Genomic DNA, 23847 nt, shown 5'->3' on the forward strand with positions numbered 1-23847 from the left:
AAAAAAGTATTCAGGTATATCCCCTCACGTTCCTCCGAACTTTATTTAGAACTAGTATACGTACCCGCGCGATGCGCGAATTATAAAAAAAATATATTAGCATGATAATATTGCTCTTAATTATTTGCTTATTTGAATTGTATTGAAAGTAGTATGACAGTAGTAACTTTCTTGAAATGAGAGACAAACTGTGAAATATTCCAAGAGTTAAAAGTGATAAAGATATTCATAGGTTCACTCTAGCCTGTGAAAATATGCACTACAAATGCAAGAAAGTTACAATATTTTAGCAGAAGGAGACCTTGTGAGATTCTCTTAATATGTCAATCACAATGTGCATCCTCATTTTAAGTTCTTAATAAACTTTTGTGGCGATAATCCAACTTTAGAATTTATAACCATACGACGCACGCAGACATTTATGATCTCTGAGAACATGTGTTTTTTCTTTCATCCATTGAACCAAAGATGATCAATCATCGGATATCTTACTTGCTTACACATTATTGAGCAGAGGTGTGAAGAATTTTCGACACATCGTAGGACCTATGATTTGCTCCATGCTTGGAGTGTCAACTGTGACTCTTGAGCCATTCATTACCATCTTCTTGAGCCATTCATTACCATCTTTAGATGAAAAAGTAGACAACTTCTCAATTGTACAGCAACTTCTACAAAATCGGCAAAGAAAACATGGCGATGCTTATGTCTTATGAACTACAGTTCTACCAAACTAAAAGAAACAACAAAAAGGTTGAATGTCCAATTTGAGGCCTTCAGAGCAACTTCTTCCTAAAGAAATATAGAAAAAAAGTCTCTATTATTTCCTGAACATCAAGTCCACCTCATTACCTGCAGAAAACTGAAACTGCAAATCATAAGCAGAAAGATAAAGTTTTACAACAAACTGAAACAGTAAATTCGCAGGAGAAAGGAGAAATTGCAATCAACATCACTTATGTGGGTAACCAAGATGAAATTAAGAATCAAAAATCCTAAAATATCCCCTAATTTTTATTTATTTCCACCAGATGTTGGTGTGCTTATCGTTGCTGGCATGTATGAACTAATAACCTAACATCATTATTTTTCATACATCTTACCAGTGTTCCTGCTGATATGCCGCTATATGACATACTAAATGAGTTTCAGAAAGGTAGCAGTCATATGGCTGCAGTGGTGAAGGCTAAAGGGAAAAGCAAAAGGCCTCCCTCAGTAGTTGAGGAACAGAAGTCTGAAGACAATGAAGTCACCAGTGAAACTGCTCCTCTTATGATGAAAAAGGATGGAAAATCAGATAATGTCGTCATTGATATTGAGAAGGCTACAGTGCCAGCAGCGATAAGCACACCAACATCTGGTGATGCAGTGAAAAATAAATAAATATAAGTGCAGTAGAGAAAGTTGAAGAAAATTTACCTTTGAAACGATTGGTTACACCTCTATGAGATGTGTTCCAGCTGAAACATTATGGCTATTGCTACGGTTAAGGAATTGTACATAGAGAACAACATTAACTTCTTACATCAAAAAATAAAAGACCCCGGATTATGACCAGAAGGTTAGTAAAAGCTACAGAGAAGGCAAGAGGAAAAATATCTCACCATGCTTAAGTGTATGGCTAACAGCAATATGCGATAGATAATATGAATCACAATTGTTATTTTGCTGATGCTAGGAAATGAAGTCAACTTTCAATATCTGAAAAGTATAGTGCTGAAAACACCAATTATCACATGAACCACTCACATTTAAGCTTCACTTTATTTAGCCAAACATTTTGCAAACAGATCAACAAGAAAACAATGCACAAAATCAATGAAAATACATTATGCAGGTTTTTTCTTTTTCTTGGAGAGTGGAGCACTGCAGCAGTAAACATTCAGTTGAGGAGGCACAAAACTCATAACAATATATAGAGTCTAATCAAGATACATAACCTAAGATATCAAATCTGAAGACTGACTTAAGACATGGAGTCATAGGAAGGATACAATGAGAAATATCCATCGGGTCTGAAGAACGTAACTCTTTGGCCACCATTGAAGCCTAAATGGATGTTGCTACTCTTCTTTCTTGTATTTTAGCTTGTACAGTACTACGTGTCCAGCCAGGAAAAAGTTGTTGTATCAGGGATAAGTCACTCCCAAACTGTTGACAACAGCCTGAAGACAAGTTTTGTTCTAAATGTGTAAGAGCAAACCAAGGACAAACAAAAGAGGAAGGGAGTGCATAACAGTACTATTTGTGCTCAATCACACAAAGTCTGTCCATATAGCTCTAATTGGTGCCATGACCTACTGCTGATGCTTATGCATATCTAATATTTAGAAAACTTTCTGGCATTTGTTAAGATATTACCTACTGTTGATGCTTAAAATTCAAAAGGAGATTCAAAGAGAAGCCATGAGTGAATAGGAATGAAATGGTAGAACTTAAGAACAGTTGAACAACATAGAGATGTATTCATTTTTGTTGATCACCAATATCACTGTATTGTTCTGTTTTTCATCTACTTACGACTTCAATTTCCTCATTCAAGTTTCATCTACTTTTCCAAATTTTGATTATTAACATTGGCAGGTCCTTTTTCAAGCACTGGATGCACAACTTGAGAATGTAGTTTTCACATAACAGTACTATTTGTGCTCAATCACACAAAGTCTGTCCATATAGCTTTAATTTGTGCCATGACACCTATAAGTCAAAAGTTGTACCATTTTTTCAACTGCTTGATTTATTGTAAATACCTGATAATTCCATCATGTCTAGATTCATCTCAAACCAAATTACGGAAAACTTCTTTATACACCACATTTCTAGCTTCATTCGTTATTTGGCCATCATCATCATAAACTAAAATCTTCAACTCTTTTCTACTCGTCACGCGTGAAAGAGCAACATATAGTTGTCCATGAGTAAATACTGGCTTCTTCAAAAATAATCCCACATGAGACAATGAATGGCCTTGACTTTTATTAATTGTCATGGCAAAAGATACAACAATTGGAAATTGTCTTCGCTGGAACTTAAAAGGTATTCTTGCATCTGATGGCGTCAACGTCATTCTCGGGATAAACACTTTTTGTCCAGCCATATTACCCGATAAAACCTTGGATTCAATAACTCGATTTTCAAGTCTTGTGATGATCAACCTCGTGCCATTACACAATCCTGATGACCGGTCTATATTTCTCATCAACATCACAGGAACACCAACCTTCAAAGTAATAGAGTGATTTGGAATTCCAGAACATTTAATACTGTTTAGGAATTCGGGTGTATGTACGTGCTCCAAAGCTGAAAAAGAATGATCAGACATACAAGCCGTATCAGAACTCAAATATGTCTTCTCAGGACTATGATTGAGTGAAACCATATACTCATTGATCGACTCAACCATATCAAGAGTTGGAGCAAGAATTGCTCTTTGTTGGAGGTAATCAATGTCACTGGAATGGTTAAAGAAAACTGGATATGTACTTTCAACAATTGCCGATGTTGGATCATCACAATTATTTATGAGAAGATCATCGGGGATTTGGACTTTCTCAATGCCATCAATGGAACTCCCAATCCTTCCGTCACCGATTGCTAAAATCCATTCAGAAAAGTTTTTTAACTCATCCAAATCTGCATCTAACTGATCTCTTTGTAACCTCATATTCTTTGTTAGATTTAAGACTTCATACTGGGCCCACAAATACGAAGAATTCAGAGTAGCGTTAACAATATCTTGCCTAGATCCTTTTGTAATGACAGGCAAAATTTGCCTGAAGTCGCCACCAAGAACAACTATTTTACCTCCAAAAGGTTTATCAGCACTGGATGTGTCTTTAAATCTAAGAATATCTCTAAGAGTTTGATCAAGAGCTTCAAAACAATATTTATGGATCATTGGTGCCTCGTCCCAAATAATCAACTTTCTCTTTATAATCAAATTTGCTAGAGGACTACCTTGCTTTATATTGAATGTTGAATCTTCAGTTAGATTAAGAGGGATTGCAAATCTCGAATGAGCTGTTCTACCACCTGATAACAAAAGAGATGCAATTTCACTTGATGCAAAAGTTAACACGATGTCTCCTCTAGATCGTATGCCAGAAGACAGAGTCTTCCAAATAAAAGTCTTTCCAGTTCCTCCATAACCATACAAAAAGAAGAATCCACCTTTGGCTTTATTCACTGCCCTCATAATTTTGTCATAAACCGACTTTTGTTCAACTGTCAAATTCATTAATAATTGTTGATGTTCCTCTAACAGAGAACGGCGATTATAACGCAATTCATCATAGATTAACCTATTGCCGTGGTCAACTTCTTCCTCATTGTAAAGAGGTCTTGGCATTGTTGGAAAATCATGAAAACTTCTTCCACAGCTTTTCAAAACTTTTTCCAACTTTTGTAAACAACGATTTTTCAATTCGTCATCTATTAGCTCTGCCTCTGAAAGAACAAAAAGAATTATAGAATTTAAATAACAATAATATAAAAAATATATTACATGATTACATGTAATATATGAGCCCTAAATCCGTCATAATGGAGTTTTACAGACATGGCTATAATCGTGCTAAATCAACTCAAATCTCTTATTTTAAGTTAGATAAGTTTGTGCATATAGTTTTTAGGCTCTAGCTCTAGGTGGTGGTTTAAGTGACCAGCCACCTATCAGCTGAAACTAACATGAAAAACTTACGCTATAGCAAGGATTAAATCCAGCTTTACCTTTCCTTATGCACAATTTTCTCCACTTTTCTATTTCTGAAATTTGCAAACTAATTGCTGTGGTGGTTAGCATATTCCTAAACTGGTTTGATTGATTAAACTTATGAAAATGCTAATACAGTAGCAGTTATCTTTTTGGAATGGTTATGTTCTTTCATGATCCAACGGATGCTTAATTGTTGTGACTTTTTCCATTGAAAAGTAACACTTCATTATCATGAGTAGGTCTCTTAGTTCCTAAGGATGTAAAGCATCCGTTGTTATTAAAGGAAAAAAGCATGTAATATATAAAAAAAATATATTACATGATTACACAAATAACGTATATTTAATTTATCTTATTAGTTAGGTTAGTTGCTTAGATATGGTATATCTAATAGCCAGTCTTATATCAGTCTAATTAGCTTCTTGATAGCCAGCTAAATACGACATGATTTTAGCTTTTAAAAATGAGTGAATATGCAGCTTACACCATTCAGATGTTTCATTGAAACCATGTATTGCAGACTTATCATCAAAGTAGTAATTTCTATATATTGAAAATTACTTATTCTGAAACCTATTCTATAAACTTGGGAAGTTACCAACACATAATATTACTCAACATGCGTGTTTGCCGTAAAAAAATTAAAAAACCTAAGATAGAGTAATTTAATTCACAAATAAGGTATATTTAATTCATCTTTTTAGTTAGGTTAGTTGCTTAGACATTGGTATATTATTTGATAACTTGAAAATCGAAAGTCTATATTTATACCTGGATTACTCAACAACACTCTTTCTTCATGGAGGATATCTTCTGATAATAATTGCCATGTTGATTGCCACACATATTCTGGCCGAGACATCGAATTGGATAACAGCAACATGGCAAATAATTGCCTAAGATATGATGGCATTCCCCAGTTACTTGCTTCCTTTATGGCATCCACATACTCTTTATCATCATCCAATAACCCAAGTGCATAACATGCATCTCTAAAAGTGAGATGGTTATGATTGTTGATTCTTTTAAGATCGTCATAGGATTTTGGACCTTCAATCACATTCAACAACAATCTGAGATAATATAATTCACCAGTTCCAGGCGGAACAAAGAAAATTCTTCCAATGGAAAATTGAGAAGTTCTTCTTTTCTCCCATCTTTCAATTGTTTCTTCCAAACAAACTTAAGAGGGAACTCTGCATACGTCAAACCTCTTGCTTCTGGCAATGTTTTATTTGTCTCAAACCAGCTTAAAAACATTGATTCCTTTACACTTGGTCTATTTGCAACATCATCAATTGGATCATTATCAGAGAATATAACATTTTGTTCATTTGGAAGATGAAATGATAGTCTTTCCACAGGAGGTTCTCTATGGTGAATTGGAAATTTGAATATTCTCCAAGCAGCTTCACATGGTGATATGTATCGACAATCATAATACATATTTATTTCATCAATATTTGATGAATCTTCCTCTTGCACACTTTTGGAAAAAGCAGCGGTAACACGATCATTTTCTTTGTTAATATACTTAAATAAGTACTTAATTGATCGTGACTGATTGCACCATTCTACATTAATATGAGCACCATACTTAAGTAATAAGAACCGATTGTGAGGCGCCACAAACCTACTATCCAAGTCAATACCATCCTTTTTGATAGTTCTACCATTATCCCTTCGTCTATAAACAGGATAACCCTCCTCATCAACTATTGTTGACTCAACAAACCTTTTTGGAAAATGCTTGGTACATCTTCCGCTCTGCAAGCAAGGAGAAGACTTTCTTGCAGAACCACACGGGCCATGAATCATAAAATTATGCACGGCCTTATAATAAACAAGATCGGCCAATTCATCAGGTATTTCGGCAGAAATGATTCGATCAATATCTGCAGCAGTTGGATATTTATCACGCTCGTGAAGAAAAAGCAAGATGTGAGCTTGAGGCAACCCTCGTTTTTGGAACTCAACTGTATAAATCACTGCACCAAAAAGAATTTATTACACTTCATAAATACAGTTGAAATATTCATTTTAAAACCTATCATCCTATGTAACATAAAAAGTAATTATTATTTTTTAGAAGTTGACTATTGAAATATACCTGCTTTTACTTTTCCAAAAATCTGATTGTCGCGTAAATCCTTTATCAAACGGTCCAATTTGATTTTGAATACCCTAGCTAAAATGCCTGGACGATCCTCAGGATTTAAGCCCCTACTCTCTACAAATCTACGAATCTCAGGCCACTTTGGATTGCAAGTAAAGGTTATGAAAAGATCAGGGTACCCAGCCCATTTGCATATTGCCATAGCATCTTGATAGTTTTGAATCATGTATCGTGCACCCCCTGTGAAGCTGGACGGTAGAATTATCCTTTTTCCTTGAGAAGAAGGATTAATTTCTCTATGCAAAACAGCATCTTGTAAGCTTTTATACATGTGGCATCTCAACTTTTTTTGATTGAGCCTAATATACCTTAATCGAGAAGATTCGATCATTGTATATGCATCAACCAAGAATTGCTGAAATAATCTTCTAGAAGACACAATCGCCAGAACTTCATTATTCCTTTCTTGAATTTTATAAGCAAAATACTCCCGCATGCTAACACATTTCCTTCCTCCAGTTGATTCATCATCTCCGTCGGAAGGAATGTCCTCTCTGTTTCCATCTTCACCGTATGGAAATAGTAAAGGATATTGTAACCCTAAATAGGCAGCATTTAATTCATTTATCCTTTGTAGCTGTCTGGATTGGGTTTCGATAATGATGTCCCTATCACATCTAGATAGTTCAAAATCTCCCACCACCAAAGCAGCAACCTCTGAAACCGTAGGCAAATTGTATCTTCTTCCATCGGTGCCCCTTTTTCCTATTAATCTGAGTTTAACATTGGAGCTTCTATCTTCTTGAAATCTCTCTCTTACCATTCTAAATGTCTTTGCCAAAATATTGTTTCCATCAAGCATTTGCTTCAAATCATTAACAATCTCAACATGAAGTTTGTTCATGGTTTGGCCACGACTGCACAGAAATACATATATATGAAATTATTATATATTGTATTTTCATGCAAAATATATTTACGTGTTATAATTCATTTATGGTAGAATCCAAAACTCACAGCATGAATTCTATTTTGTACTTCATTTTCTGTATCATAAATATATAATTGCGCAAACTTCGGGTTGGATCCATCAGGAGGCAATAGACTTCCGATTTGATGATAGTTCTGACCAGACAATTTGAATATTCTTGGTCCCCGCGTTTGATTAACAGAGACATCAACCTTTCCCCCCATTGATGTAAATGAGAACATAGAATTATAGATCCTAATGTTCTCTCGAAAATGGTCGCTTTTAGGACCTGCATTTTATACAATTGGAGAATGACGAACTATTTATGAAATGCGATATTATTTTAAAAAGATTAAAATAGATGTTTCCCCTTACCAGATCCAAACAACAATTGCGTTAGAATTTGAGGAGGGTCCTTTGGATTCGGCAGCTTTATCTTTCCACGATTACAACATATAGAAAAATACTGGTCGTTTAGACTTATACTGCTTATTGACTCTTTCTTCGAACCAAAAATATGCCCCACAATATTCGCATACATTTGTAGGATCTTCTATATCCCAGTACTCTATTAATGAAAATATTTATATGGTTAAAGTCACCAATTTTATAATGTAGCTAATTTAATTAATCCCATATATGAAAACACACATAATACATACCTTCATTGCAAATGTCCCAACAGTCAATGTCATCCTCTATAAAAAGTTGATAGTAAACTCAAATAAGTGACAATTGAACTGCAACTCTAATTATCAATATATGTTGGACATAATTTATCACTAATTGAGTTATTGTTAACGTACCTTCACACTCATTTGCATCTTCATCATCATCATCACCTTCACCTTGTAGGTTTAGTTGACCTGTTATGCATCAAATAAATATGTAATTAACTTTCATGAATTTGTGTATATAATGATGTTACTATCGGAATTTCACGACAAAAGTACAATTTTGCAATGAGTCTATAGCGATATGACAAAACTCAAGCTTTACCTTCATCACCTAGGCCAATGTTTAAACCAGGGACTTTCTCTTCACTTTGAATACATATAATGCCTTTGTTTAATATAAAAGTAGTAATTAATAACTCAAAGTAGTAGAAAAAGTTTAATAATATCCTATAATTTCTTGAATTTAGTTATGAGTTATTATCTAGAGGCAGTTGAGCAACTAACCAAAATTACTTGAATGATCTTGTGGGGTAACATTACTGGAACTTAAAATTTCAGTTTGCATATTGGCACGACTTGAATCCATATGCTCATTCACCAATATGCCTTTCCCCATCTTTTGCTTTGTATTGGAAGACAAACAACTTTCAAACTCTGCCATTAAAAAATTAACTTTTCAAGTTACATTAAATTTTAAATATTCCAGATAATTATAGATAACCATTACATACTAGTTAAGGATTTGGACACCAAACAAAGACTAACCGTTAATCAGATCACGGAGTGGAAGGGACTTTGGATCATATGCAAAAGATTTTGATGAAGAAACTTGTCGACAACTATTTATGGGAATGCTAACTGGTGGCGTGCAATTCTGATATGATGGAGTTGGCGCAACACAATGTCCATTTGTTTTATTGCCATTTGGGGCATGCATTCCAGCCATTCTAGTTATACTCAATCTAGAGTTATCCATATTTTCATTCACCAATATGCCTTTCCCTTTTTCTGCTTCGTATTTGAAGACAAACAACTTTCAAATGCTGCCAATCATAAAGCTAAATTTTCAAATATTTAAACCTTGTATATCAATATTGATAACCACTACATACAAATTAATAATTAGGACACCAGAAAAGACTAATCATTTTTCAAATTTGCTACTGGAAGGGACTTTGGATTATATGCAAGAGGCTTGGATTTTGAAATCTGCCTAGAACTCATTATGGGGTAGATAATTGATGGTGTGCAATTTTGATATGATGGAGTTGACACAACATGTCCATTTATTTTTTCGCCATCTGCAGTATGCATCCCAAACATTCTAATTGTACTCGGTCCAGATTTATCTCTATTCTCATTCACTAATATGCCTTTCCCTTTGTTCTTCTCTTTATTTGAAGGCAAACAACTTTCAAACGCTGCCATTCACAAATTAAAAATTCAAATATTTAAACATTCTAAATAAATATAGATAACCATTACATACAAGTTAAGAAATAAGATCATAAAAGACTAACCATTTCTCAAATCTCGTAGTGGAAGTGACTTTGGATTATATTCAAAAGGTTTGGAGGAAAAAACCTGTCCACAACTTGTTATAGGGATGCCAACTAGTGGGGTACAATTCTGATATGATGGAGTTGGCACAACAACATGTCTATTTCTTTTATTACCATCTAGAGCATACATTCCAGCCATTCTAATGGTACTCAATCCAGATTCGCCTGAATTATTTTCAGATGTGCCATGACATATATTTGTGTTGATTGACATATTTGTTCTCATTACATTCCTTTGTTTCCTCATTTCATTGACATCATCTTTTAGAAAGCACCTCTTGCGTCTCGACTGGGAAACTGTTCATGAATATTTTAAGATAAGCTTGATATATATGAAAATATTTAGTACAAATTAACACCCTTAGATTTATAGGAACTGACCATTTGTTATATCAGACAAAGGAGGACATCTGTTTTCTTTTTCGTTAGGATTCGCTCTGCCATTTGTGGGATCAACATTCTCTGTAGAACACATGAAATTTTCGAAAATGAGTTACAGAAAAGGAATAATATAACATAATTCAACATACAGTCTAACAAAAGATATAAAGCTTCATGCTCATTTCATACTTTACTGGACCAAAAGAATTTCTCGATCGAAATACGCAATGGTTAAAAAATTGGATCATAGAAAGCCTAAGCCATCTTTTTTCCTAATTCATATTTTTTATGCTGTAGAAGACAGTACACGAAAATGAGAATGTACTATTAATAAAATATGTCAATTCTACGTTCCTGGAGAAGAACCCTTGATTTGTAGTCGAATATTTTATGTTATAATTTAGGGTTTATATCTAACATCGATTGATTTATAACACGGAAAAGGTTAAATACATCAAAGCTAAGCGCGGCAATATAAGTTTTTACCATTGCGATCCGAGAAGTGTTTAGTCCGCTTTTGATTTCGTATGCATATTCTGTTTGTTCTTGCCAGTTTCTTCTGATCTTCCATGTCCAAGTAGCCTTGAAAATGGATTTCTGCTGAGAATTGAGAAATTTTTAAAAAGAGAGAGAGAGAGCGCGAAGAAGAATTATCACCCTTTATGACGGAGACAGCGCGATCCTGGTTTGGGACATCGGGAATTATTTTAGGGGCATATGTGGTAATCTGTTTTAATTTTTTGGATTTCTGAATTTCCCAATCCTATTAATTTAGAGAAAGATAAATATATCCTAGCAGTTAGATGTGCTGGTAAGTCTTGAAAATTTTAATACTATTTTTTTGTTTATTTTATTGAATTTCGAAATTAGGGTTTTGGGATTTTTTTTAAAGCATTTATTCATTTTTTGGGGGGAGTTTGTGATTTATATGCTGGTAAGTTTTGAGTTTTCGAACACTCTTTTGGTTTTTTATTGATTTTTGAAAGTTGGGTTTTGCGAATTTTTTGATTTTTTCAAGCAATTCTTCATTTTTTGGGGAGATTTTCAATTTTGGGGTTTAAGGATTTTAATCACTTTATATGTGCTGGTAAGTCTTGAATTTGAAAACCCTTTTGGTTATTTTACTGATTTTTGAATTTACGTTTTCGGGAATTATTCTGATATTTTAAATTGAATTTTGGTCTTTTTTTGTTTTGTGATATTTGTTTAAATTTTTTTTTGGATTATCCTTTGTGTTTTTGAGGGTTGAATTTTGGTACGCTCAATTTGAATCTGAACACCCTTTTGGTCGTTCTATTTATTTTTGAATTGCGTTTTGGGAATTTCCTGTTTTTTATGGTGAGGTTTTTATTTTATTTTTTGGATTTAAGGGTTTTTGAATATTTTGTGATATTTCAGGTTGGAGTCATCATTTTGTTTCAAAGAGAAAGTATCATTTGATTATACCAGCTAATTGTGAATGGAGCCAGCATCTTAATGATGGTGTTTTTGATGATCAAACTCTCATTTTGCATGGTTTGATTCACTGTAATGGATTTGAGCATTTGATTTGCATTAATGGAAATGAAGATGGATCCAAATTTCTATGTGGTTGAAAAGTTATGGACCTTTGGGATCGTATTTGCAATAATCTTAGAGCTCGGTAATAAACATTTCCCAAGCATGTATTTGATGTATCAGATTCAGGTTTTGAATGTATTAGTTGAATTCTTGAATTATTTTCATCTGTTTTTTTGAAGGAAAATCACTGTTGAAGATGTATCGAATAAGCATTCCATGGATTTGCGTTTGTTGTATGGGGTTGCATATGTGCATACGTGGTTTGGCCAATGGGGTTACAAATTTAGCCATGGAAGTTTTGGGATAATGGAGCACAACTATGAAATAGCTATTGAAATGCTTAGCTCAACTGAAATTGATCAGGTACCTCTGCTGCTGTATCTGAAATCATCAGTTACCTCTTTGATAAATTCTTTGTCAAAGGGAAACAGTTTTTAAAAACATGTTAGCAGTATAGATAGTTTGAATTAATGTCATCCTTTAAGTGTTGTTAGCACGACGATGTTTTTGTCATCATCCTCAGATGTAATGATAGTTGATAGTTTTTCACAATTATCTGTTTGAAACACATTAAGGTTTCATCTCAACTTGTCACAGGTTCCTCCTGGTGAATATCGCTTATCTGCCATTCCAGCAAAACTTGAGAACGCTCCAGAGCTTCTGTTTTCTCCTTCTCATATTGATGTCTCAGTTAGGAGTCCGTTATTGGATATCAAATTTTATCAGGTATTTGGGCTATGTTAGAAGAATTTCAAATCCAACTAAGGACTGCTTTGGAGTTATGTTAGTTTTTCGTGATGTGTCAAACTTAATATCGAAGTTGTGGAATATGGTAGTTTCAAGTCAGCCCATCTAAATGGTAATCAAATGCCCGTTGATCACCCTTATCCGGAAAAAAAGGAAGTTAAATTCTTGTTGATCACTCTTTTTTTCTTTTTGAAGGCACAAGTTAGTATACATGGCTCTGTTGTCTGTAAAGAGAGATGTGATTCTTCAGTTTCTCTTACTCTTCTGCGCTTGGATGGAAAAAGTAAAGATGAAAAGAAGACAATTGGTTTGGCAAATGAGAGTAATGAGTTTTTCTTCTCAAATTTTCTCCCTGGCAAATACAGGGTCGAGGTAACATCCACTTTTACGTCATTTTTTCATCCTGTTTTAGGACTCTTTGCATTTCGTCTCCAATGTCTTTTCTAGTGCTTTTTATCCCCCTTGTTATTATATTTGTGGGGAATCTTAGTAGTCTAGTTGGTTGACGACCAGAATATTCACCTTCTTGGTTAAGATTCGATTCCCCACCTTGTAAACCCCTCCCCATTTTCAGTTGGCACAAAAAAAAAAAAAAAAAACCATATCTACCAGATGAAGATGCACGGTTGATGATTCTGCAAATCAACTCGAAAAGGATGCAGAGAAGGATCTCTTTTGATTGATGGCATCAAGAAGATGCAGAATAAAACCTTCTTTAGCTAAATTTAGAATACAATGTTAAGCCGTTGCTGAGTTTTGCTTCGCGAAATTTTAATTGGTAGGTTCTTATATTGCTATCTCGTCCACCAGTTTTTGTTCCAGACACTTGATCTCATGGGATAGTTTTATTTTTTCACCTAATACTTGTTGCCTAGAATCTGCTCTGGTCTGTACTCCGGCAGGCTTAAGGTCAAACTATAGACCAAGCAAAATTTAAAGTTGCAGTTAAAAATTCTCTTTATTGGACTCGTATGGAATAAAATCCATTCATTAGGTAGTATTGTGCATGATTTACTTCTAATGTTAGCTCATAATGGTAGATGTTTTATTGTGCCTATATGTCAAAACTGTAAGGCAAAGAAGGCGTGGAACAAAGTGTTTGTACTCTTTTTGGTCAATTTGGGACAAGTTTGTGGTTATTAGCTTCACTATTTCTGCTGATTAATGTGATCGCTTGTACTGGTGATGCTGACTCAGACGCAATGCAAGACTATCTTATCCTATTTTTTGTGCTGCCAATAAATCTACAAATGATAGCAGTTCTTTTTTTCTCAATGTTATATATATCTCTGAAGGTGATGTTATTTCCTTGTTGCAGGTGCTGAAGTTGTTGTTATTTGCCTAACAACGTCTAGTGAAGTTTTGAATTATAAGGCATTCACAAAATACATGGGGATATATAGAGTGGCCGAGACAATGCCAGAGATTGATCGTTGGGATGATTGACTTGCAAGACTCTAGGCATCTGTGACGACCCGGCCCGTCGTCACGTGAGTTACCGCCCCGTTTTCCCCAAATTATGTTTCTCTATGCTTCATTATCGGTATTTGAGGTGATTGAGTTGAATTGGATTGGTTTTAGATGGAAATGAGACACTTAGTCTCTTTAAGGAAAGCTTGTTTTGGAAAAGTCAACCGGAAGTTGACTATTGAGTTAGAAGGCTCGGGTGTGATTTTCGAAGATTCGGTTAGCTTCGGGGGATGATTTGTGACTTAGGAGCGTGATCGGAATTGGTTTTGGAGGTCCGGTGTAGAATTAGGCTTGAATTGGCGAAGTTAGTATTTTGGCAAATTCCGGTTGGTAGGTGAGATTTTGATCCGAGGGTCGCAATGGGATTCCGAGAGTTGCAGTAGCTCCGTTAGGTGATTTTGGATGTGTGCGCAAAATTTCAGGTCATTCGGAGATGCTTTGGTCGGGTTTTTGATCGAATGCGTATTGCGGAAGTTTTGAAGAAACTTAGGCTTGAATTCGATGTGATTTAATGGTTTTAGCGTTGTTTGACGTGTTTTGAGGATTGGAACAAGTTTGAATAATGTTTTAAGATGTGTTGGTAACCTTGGTTGAGGTCCTGGGGGCCTCGGGGTGATTTCGGGTGGCTAACGGAAGGAATTTGAAGTTGGAAAATTGCAGGTTTTTGGTTGCAGCAGGTGTTTCCGCATCTGCGGAAAGGAAATCGCAGATGCGGTCTCGCAGAAGCGAGCTAGGACTCGCAGGAGCGGAAATAGGAGCCCAGGTCAGGTTCCACAGAAGCGGGACATTGGGTCGCTTAAGCGGTCCCGCAGATGCGAAGTTGGACCGCAGAAGCAGAAAGTCGCCTTAAGTGAAAGGTCTGCAGGAGCGGACGTTGACCGCATAAGCGGAAGGCGCAAAAGCGGGAATTAATCCGCAGAAGCGGAAATAACTGGCAGGTTAAGTGAAAACATCTTCCTCGCGAATTTTTGAAAGAGTAGCATTTTGGACTCGGAACCTTGAGAGCTTTGAGGCGATTTTGAAGAGGGATTCGAGGGCTATTATCAGGTATGAACTCTTGGACTTAGAGCTTGATTTTATGGTGTATAAACATGAATTTGGACTGAATAATCAAGGAATCAAAGGTCAAAAATGGTGGTTTAGGGCTTGAATTTTAGAGAGCTTAAAATAAGGATTTGAGGGGTAAAATGGACCCCGATTTTGATGATTTTGATATGTATAGACTCGTGGCGAGACGAGGAATCCGGAGAAGCGAATTTCATAATTTTTCGAGAAGTGGGCCCGGGGCTCGGGTTATGCCAACTTCGTGATTTTTGATATTTTTTCGAGTCTTTTCGATTGGGTTATGACCCATTAGCCTATTGTGATGTATTCCTTGTGGTTTTGATCAGATTCGACGCGCGAGGAGGTCGATTCGAGGGGGAAAGGCATAGCGAGCTAGAGTTTGACCGGCTAGAGGTGAGTAATGATTTTAAATGATGTTCTGAGGGTTTGAAAACCCCGGATTTGCACAACTTGGTGCTATATTGAGATGAGACACGCGTTCCGTGACGAGCGCGGGGTCATTTACTATTGGGGACTGTGACTTGGTCCAGTCCGGATGATATTTTACCGCGTATTAGCAATGACTTGTTGTTTTCACTATGATTTGGGCTTATTGCCATATTTGGGGCTTATTGCCTACTGTTTGAACTCTTTATGAACTATCATCACTGTTTTCCTCACTGTTTGAAATATTATTTGAACTCAGTCCATGTGATTTACACCGTTTTCTTGAACTCAGCCATATTTACTCAAACTTGGAGTTTTAAACTGATATTTGAACTATTGTTTGAGCTGAATATTATTGCTTTACTGTTGCCCGAGGGGCTGTTGACTATTTCTGGACTGATTGAGGCCGAGGGCCTTATGTGAGGGCATGATGAGTGAGGTGAGGAGGCTTTCAGGCCTCGTATTGATACTGTTCAGGCTTTCAGGCCTTGTTGATAGCGCTTGGGCTGTAGGAGCCCCTCCGGAGTCTGCACACCCACAGTGAGCGCGGGTACCCATCTAGAGTGATTAAATATTGAACAGTGGTAACAATGACGCTGTTATACGCGTTTGGTCAGGTAACAATGACTGACCAGTCAGGTAACAATGTCTGACCAGTGGTAACAATGGCACTGTAACACGCGTTTGGTCAGGTAACAATGGCTGACCGATCAGGTAACAATGGCTGATTTACTGCTTGAGTATGATTGATTTTTAACTGTTTTCAAAGGATTTCCTTACTATATTTCACTGGTTTCTACTGTTTTTCTGATGTTGCTGCTTGAGATAGCATTATTTGTGCCCTTGTGGGATCTTATGTTCTCAGTCGTTATTTATTTTTATTACTCACTGGGTCAGAGTACTCACATTACTTCCTGCACCATGTGTGCAGAGACAGGCANACATAGAATTATAGATCCTAATGTTCTCTCGGAAATGGTCGCTTTTAGGACCTGCATTTGATACAATTGGAGAATGAAGAACTATATACGAAATGCGATATTATTTTAAAAAGATTAAAATAGATGTTTCCCCTTACCAGATCCAAACAACAATTGCGTTAGAATTTGAGGAGGGTCCTTTGGATTCGACAGCTTTATCTTTCCACGATTACAACATATAGTAAATACTGGTCGTTTAGACTTATACTGCTTATTGACTCTTTCTTCGAACCAAAAATATGCCCCACAATATTCGCATACATTTGTAGGATCTCCTATACCCCAGTACTCTATTAATGAAAACATTTATATGGTTAAAGTGACCAATTATATAATGTAGCTAATTTAATTAATCTCATATATGAAAACACTCATAATACATACCTTCATTGCAAATGTCCCAACAGTCAATATCATCCTCTATAAAAAGTTGATAGTAAACTCAAATAAGTGACAATTGAACTGCAACTTTAATTATCAATATATGTTGGACATAATTTATCACTAATTGAGTTATTGTTAACGTACATTCACACTCATTTGCATCTTCATCATCATCATCACCAGGACTTTCTAGGTTTAGTTGACCTGTTATGCATCAAATAAATATATAATTAACTTTCATGAATTTGTGTATATAATGATGTTACTATCGGAATTTTACGACAAAAGTACTATTATGCAATGAGTCTATAGCGATATGACAAAACTCAAGCTTTACCTTCATCACCTAAGCCAATATTTAAATCAGGGACTTTCTTTTCACTTTGAATACATATAATGCCTTTGTTTAATATAAAAGAAGTAATTAATAACTCAAAGTAGTAGAAAAAAATTTAGTAATATCCTATAATTTCTTGAATTTAGTTATGAGTTATTATCTAGAGGCAGTTGAGCAACTAACCAAAATTACTTGAATGATCTTGTGGGGTAACATTACTGGAACTTAAAATTTCAGTTTGCATATTGACACGACTTGAATCCATATGCTCATTCACCAATATGCCTTTCCTCATATTGTGCTTTGTATTGGAAGACAAACAACTTTCAAACTCTGCCATTAAAAAAATAAACTTTTCAAGTTACATTAAACTTTAAATATTCCAGATAATTATAGATTACCATTACATACAAGTTAAGGATTTGGACAACAAACAAAGACTAATTGTTATTCAGATCACGGAGTGGAAGGGACTTTGGATCATATGCAAAAGATTTTGATGAAGAAACTTGGCGACAACTATTTACGGGAATGCTAACTGGTGGCGTGCAGTTCTGATATGATGGAGTTGGCGCAACACAATTTTCATTTCTTTTATCGCCATTTGGGGCATGCATTCCAGCCATTCTAGTTATACTCAATCTAGAATTATCCATATTTTCATTCACCACTATGCATTTCCCTTTGTTCTGCTTCGTATTTGAAGACAAACAACTTTCAAATGCTGCCAATCATAAAGTTAAATTTTTAAATATTTAAACCTTGTATATCAATATTGATAACCACTACATACAAATTAATAATTAGGACACCAGAAAAGACTAACCATTTTTCAAATTTGCTACTGGAAGGGACTTTGAATTATATGCAAGAGGTTTGGATTTCAAAATCTGCCCAGAACTCATTATGGGGTAGATAATTGATGGTGTGAAATTTTGATATGATGGAGTTGGCACAACATGTCCATTTATTTTTTGGCCATTGCAGTATGCATCCCAAACATTCTAATTGTACTCAGTCCAGATTTATCTCTATTCTGATTCACTAATATGCCTTTCCCTTTGTTCTGCTCTTTATTTGAAGGCAAACAACTCTCAAACGCTGCCATTCACAAATTAAAAATTCAAATATTTAAACATTCTAGATAAATATAGATAACCATCACATTCAAGTTAAGAAATAAGATCATAAAAGACTAACCATTTCTCAAATCTCGTAGTGGAAGTGACTTTAGATTATATTCCAAAGGTTTGGAGGAAAAAACCTGTCTACAAGTTGTTATAGGGATGCCAACTGGTGGGGTACAATTCTGATATGATGGAGTTGGCACAACAACATGTCTATTTCTTTTATCACCATCTAGAGCATACATTCCAGCCATTCTAATGGTACTCAATCCAGATTCGCCTGAATTCTCTTCAGATGTGCCATGACATATATTTATGTTGATTGACATATTTGTTCTCATTACATTCCTTTGTTTCCTCATTTCATTGACATCATCTTTTAGAAAGCACCTCTTGCGTCTCGACTGGGAAACTGTTCATGAAAATTTTCAATTAAGATAAGCTTGATATATATGAAAATATTTAGTAAAAATTAACACCCTTAGATTTAGAGGAACTGACCATTTGTCATATCAGACAAAGGAGGACATCTGTTTTCTTTTTCGTTAGCATTCCCTCTGCCATTTGTGGGATCAACATTCTCTGTACAACACATGAAATTTTCGAAAATGAGTTACAGAAAAGGAATAATATAAAATAGTTCAACATACAGTCTAACAAAAGATATAAAGCTTCATGCTCATTTCATACTTTGCTGGACCAAAAGAATTTCTCGATCGAAATACGCAATGGTTAAAAAATTGGATCATAGAAAGCCTAAACCTTCTTTTTTCCGAATTCATATTTTTTATGATGTAGAAGACAGTACACGAAAATGAGAATGTATTACTAATAAAATATGTCAATTCTCAGTTCCTGGAGAAGAACCCTTGATTTGTATTAGAATATTTTGTGTTATAATTTAGGGTTTATATCTAACATCGATTAATTTATAACACGGAAAAGGTTAAATACATCAAATCTAAGCGCGGCAATATAAGTTTTTACCATTGCGATCCGAGAAGTGTTTAGTCCGCTTTTGATTTCGTATGCATATTCTGTTTGTTCTTGCCAATTTCTTCGGATCTTCCATGTCCAAGTAGCTTTGAAAATGGATTTCTGCTGAGAATTGAGAAATTTTTAAAGAGAGAGAGAGAGAGAGAGAGCGCGAAGAAGATTTGGTAATTTTTATGACTGGGACAGCGCGAAGACGATTGGGTAAATCAGGAATTATTTTAGAGGCATATGTGCTAATATGTTTTAATTTTTTGGATTTCTGAATTTCCCGATCCTTTTAATTTAGAGAAAGATATACCCTAGTGGTCTTAAGTTTTAGTTTCGCATACCTAACGTTTTCCTTTTTCTATTTTTCTCATTACATTGAACAAATCTTTATAAGCCAATATCTAGTTAAATTTACTTTTACTATTTTTTGTTACTGAACAAAAATGGAAAAAACATGAAGCCACATTAAAGCTATTTTAGTTATATTTCAAATGCAGAAAATAATTGCACGCACAGAGCGAAGCCAGGTTTTTTAGTTTATTAATTGTTATTGAATCTGTGTTATTTACATGATTATGAAAAGATACTTTGTACATATTAAATAAATAGTGAACGCAAATACATAATTTGATCGGTTCCCTGCACACACATACTTAGATTTTTATGAGAAATAGCATAAGCAGAATCATACAAAATTAATTACTACATAGCAGAGTGTACAGCTCTCTAAGAGCCTTAGTATTTGAAATGTGATCGCCTTTAAAGTGATTCCTACAGGTTTATAGACTTGATTATATGTAGCGATTGGCTTCTTCTTGTTCTTGATTTTCTTTGGTATAATTATATTTTTCATTGGTAAGCCTAGTGTATGCGATAGATAGTTTGAATTAATGCCATCCTTTAAGTGTTGTTTATTTTGAAATAATTTTTACGGTGTTACTCTAAACCAACTATAGATTTTCATCTTTTATGTGTTACTGTAATCTTTCTGCGTCCCCAGTTTCGATTGTATCCTTGTCTTGGCAGCTAACTTAGCATATACTGATATGGCTTTGTTGCAGTTTAGCTATGCATGCGATAGATAGTTTGAATTAATTCCATCCTTTAAGTGTTGTTTATTTTGAAATAATTTTTACGGTGTTACTCTAAATCAACTATAGATTTTCGTCTTTTATGTGTTACTGTAATCTTTCTGCGTCTCCAGTTTCGATTGTATTCTTGTCTTGGCAGCATATCCTTCTTATGCATTCTCATCTTGTTTCCTCTGCAATAAGAAATGTATAAAACAGTAGTCTTTTATGTTACATGTTACATTTTAGTGTCAAATCTGGTGGTAAGTATATGGCAGACAGTGTGATAAATGCTCCAAATTTGAAGGAAATCTTCATTTGAACATTCTGCTACCTAATCCCTTATTTGGAAGTTAAAGACTTCTTTCCATTAATGAAAAGATCTTCGTAATTAGAACTAAAGATGGCTTGTTGAGGTATACATTTCTCCAATGATCTCTCTTTATCTTATTAATTTGCTTTTCAAATATTAACCAAATAGTTTTGTGTTAGATTAAATGTTACTAATACACACTTTTATCTTGAGAAAATTGTTGTTAGCACTTTGATTGCCTCAGTCAAATTCTGAATATGGAGATGAACCAGTGTATTGTCGTTTACTGAAACTTTTACTCATTCAGTCATGCTTAAAACAGATATAACAACTCTAAACAATATTGATGCACATGCTATAAGGATTTTCGTGCGTCTTCCTTTCTTGCTAATATCAAGAAACGATTTTAATTTGATTGTAATATTAGCAAGAAGTGAAATGTTATCTGATATTGTAAATTGATTGATGAAACGATTTTACTTTGCTGATATCCCATGCTATAAGTAATATTAGCAAGAAGTTAAATGTTATCAGATGAAGACGTAAATTCATTGATGAAACGATTTTACCTTGCTGATATCCCATGCTATAAGGATTTTCGTGCGTCTTCCTTTCTCTAGTTTGTGTGTGCTGAAAGAAATTTGCAACACAATAATTTGACTGTGCCATTTTATTATGTTGCAAATAATATTTTGACTGTGTCATTTGGCAATTCACTTAACTGAAAGAGAAAATAACTCTTCGATGCACCTTTCGTGTGACAAGTCTAATAAGACAGCCAAAATATGGTCATATCAAGGAGCTTCATAAAGCTGTCAAGATGTGCGAGAAAGCCTTAGTTTCTGCAGATGCAGCAATCACATCCTTAGGAAACCTTCAACAGGTATAAAATTCTACATTGGTGTCATTAATCTTTTTGCCGTGGTTTATTATCAGCATTTTTTCATTGAATATTTGTTGTTACTGTAGGCATACGTGTGCTCTTCAGAGACAGGGGATTGTGATGCTTTCCTGTCAAACAATGACTGGAAATCTGCTGCAAGAGTAACTTTCGACAAAATGCACTATAATTTGCCTCCTTGGTCCATTAGCATCCTTCCTGAATGCAGAAATGTAGTATTCAACACAGCCAAAGTAACGTAATACATCGGCTAGGAAACATCTGTACATTCAATAATACTCATTAGCTGCTTTAGCTTCTTATAAAAGTTTGTGATTATTAGCTTCACTATTTCTGCTGATTAATGTGATCGCGTGTACTGGTGATGCTGACTCAGACGCGATGCAAGACTATCTTATCCTATTTTTTGTGCTGCCAATAAATCTACAAATGATAGCAGTTCTTTTTTTCTCAGTGTTATATATATCTCTAAAGGTATTGTTATTTCCTTGTTGCAGGTGCTGAAGTTGCTGTTATTTGCCTAACAACGTCTGGTGAAGTTTTGAATTATAAGGCATTCACAAAATACATGGGGATATATAGAGTGGCCGAGACAATGCCAGAGATTGATCGTTGGAATGACTGACTTGCAAGACTCTAGGCATCAGACATGCTCCGGATATATACATATAGTATATTGAGAGAACTAAAGATGGTGTAGCAGACATGACTTATAATAGTATCGTATATCGGGACCGATTTCAAATAACTTGATTTTGTAGCATGTGCATTACATTTTTGTTGTTATTGTCCCATTTTATTGGACTCTAATATCTGTTACATGAAATATATATTAGAAGTTTGAAGTCTGACAAACACAAGTAGATGCAGAAACCTTAACTACACAAAGACACTTACTGAGCACTTGATTCATTCACTTAACTCACATATAACATTCAAAAGTTACTTCTCTGTCATTTTTTGATGATATTATAGCATAAATGTTCACCATTTATATTAATGGAATATTTCAAAAAATATGCAGTTGCACTTCTGACATAAGTGAAGTTCATATCACAAAGAGTCAAGTAATTTCAGATATTAAATCATGATCCTAAATGGTAGAAACCAAATTAAAATACAAACCAAACTACTTGAAATTGTTCCAAAGTACTTGCTAATGAAATAGTACGATTAAAGTCATAATCCCAAAAGTAAATGTTTCAATTTACGGATTTTTCTCCTGTTTGATCACTTTTTTAAGCTTGTTACTTGAAAATTGTGCAAGATCATCACCAACATCTACTACAGATGATCCATCCTCTTCTCTACTTCTTTTGGCAGGGGTATTTGCAGGAGAAGTCATATCATTTTCAGCCATTGAATCCTACAAAGGAAAAATTAATTATTAAAAATCATATTGTAGATAAGAAACTATACAGGCAAAGTTTGGATTAGTCACCTTGAAAGTTGTGTCTGCATCAGTGTGTTGTTGACACTCAAAATCAGGGTCCTATTAAGAAAATAGTAACATAATTAATTTAAACTTGATAATCCCTTATATAAAATCAAAAGGAAAATTAGTGTATTATGAAGTATTTGAGTATCGATCACATACAGTGAATGTATCATCTTGTGCAAATTGACTATATTGATGTATAAGGTTATCGTCCTCGCTGATTTTAACAACATTATAAACTTCCGCATGCACTTTAATGTTGGAGCTCTTGGCAGTCACTTTAAATAGGACTTTTTTGTCAAGAATATCATACAACTCCACTGGATAAGAACACTCATCAATAACAGTAGAAGCCTAAGACCGAATTAGTGTTAGAAATGGCAAAACACAAAGAATTACCTTTCTTACCTTTTATTGAAAAAATATAGTAACAATTAAAATAAATAAAATATACCTCAATTGAAATTTCATTTAACTCATTAGCAGACTTCCCAATGAGACTTGTTGCTTCACGATCCCAAGGCAACAAAGATATAAAGCCAGTGTGATCCATCACTTGCACTCGAAGCTTGTACCTGAAAGAGACGTTTAGAATAAGAAATTGAAACTTTAGTTTCATTTAATA

At 34.7% G+C, this 23847-nt stretch overlaps 1 protein-coding gene and 1 pseudogene across 1 annotated transcript; both read right to left on the reverse strand.

The window, feature by feature from the left end:
• Positions 1-255: 255 nt before the first annotated feature.
• Positions 256-7349, reverse strand: LOC109206696 (annotated as a pseudogene).
• A 15464-nt stretch (positions 7350-22813) lies between these two features.
• On the reverse strand, positions 22814-23793 carry LOC109206697. Its single transcript, XM_019369548.1, has 4 exons — positions 23677-23793; positions 23382-23576; positions 23226-23276; positions 22814-23150 (listed from the first exon to the last, which is right to left on the reverse strand). The coding sequence occupies exons 1-4, from the start codon at positions 23773-23775 to the stop codon at positions 22992-22994; spliced, it is 504 nt and encodes a 167-aa protein (XP_019225093.1). The 5' UTR covers positions 23776-23793; the 3' UTR covers positions 22814-22991.
• Positions 23794-23847: the final 54 nt, after the last annotated feature.

The sequence above is a fragment of the Nicotiana attenuata genome, unplaced genomic scaffold (genome assembly GCF_001879085.1).
Source record: "Nicotiana attenuata strain UT unplaced genomic scaffold, NIATTr2, whole genome shotgun sequence".
Classification (NCBI taxonomy): Eukaryota; Viridiplantae; Streptophyta; class Magnoliopsida; order Solanales; family Solanaceae; genus Nicotiana; species Nicotiana attenuata.

Excerpts from the sequence above, each read along its gene's own strand:
- LOC109206697 (XM_019369548.1), bottom strand. The coding sequence starts at position 23,775 with ATGGATCACACTGGCTTTATATCTTTGTTGCCTTGGGATCGTGAAGCA. Across the intron at positions 23,577-23,676 it reads TAAATGAAATTTCAATTGAG|GCTTCTACTGTTATTGATGA; the intron begins GTATATTTTATT and ends ATTCGGTCTTAG. Across the intron at positions 23,277-23,381 it reads CACAAGATGATACATTCACT|GACCCTGATTTTGAGTGTCA; the intron begins GTATGTGATCGA and ends TTTTCTTAATAG.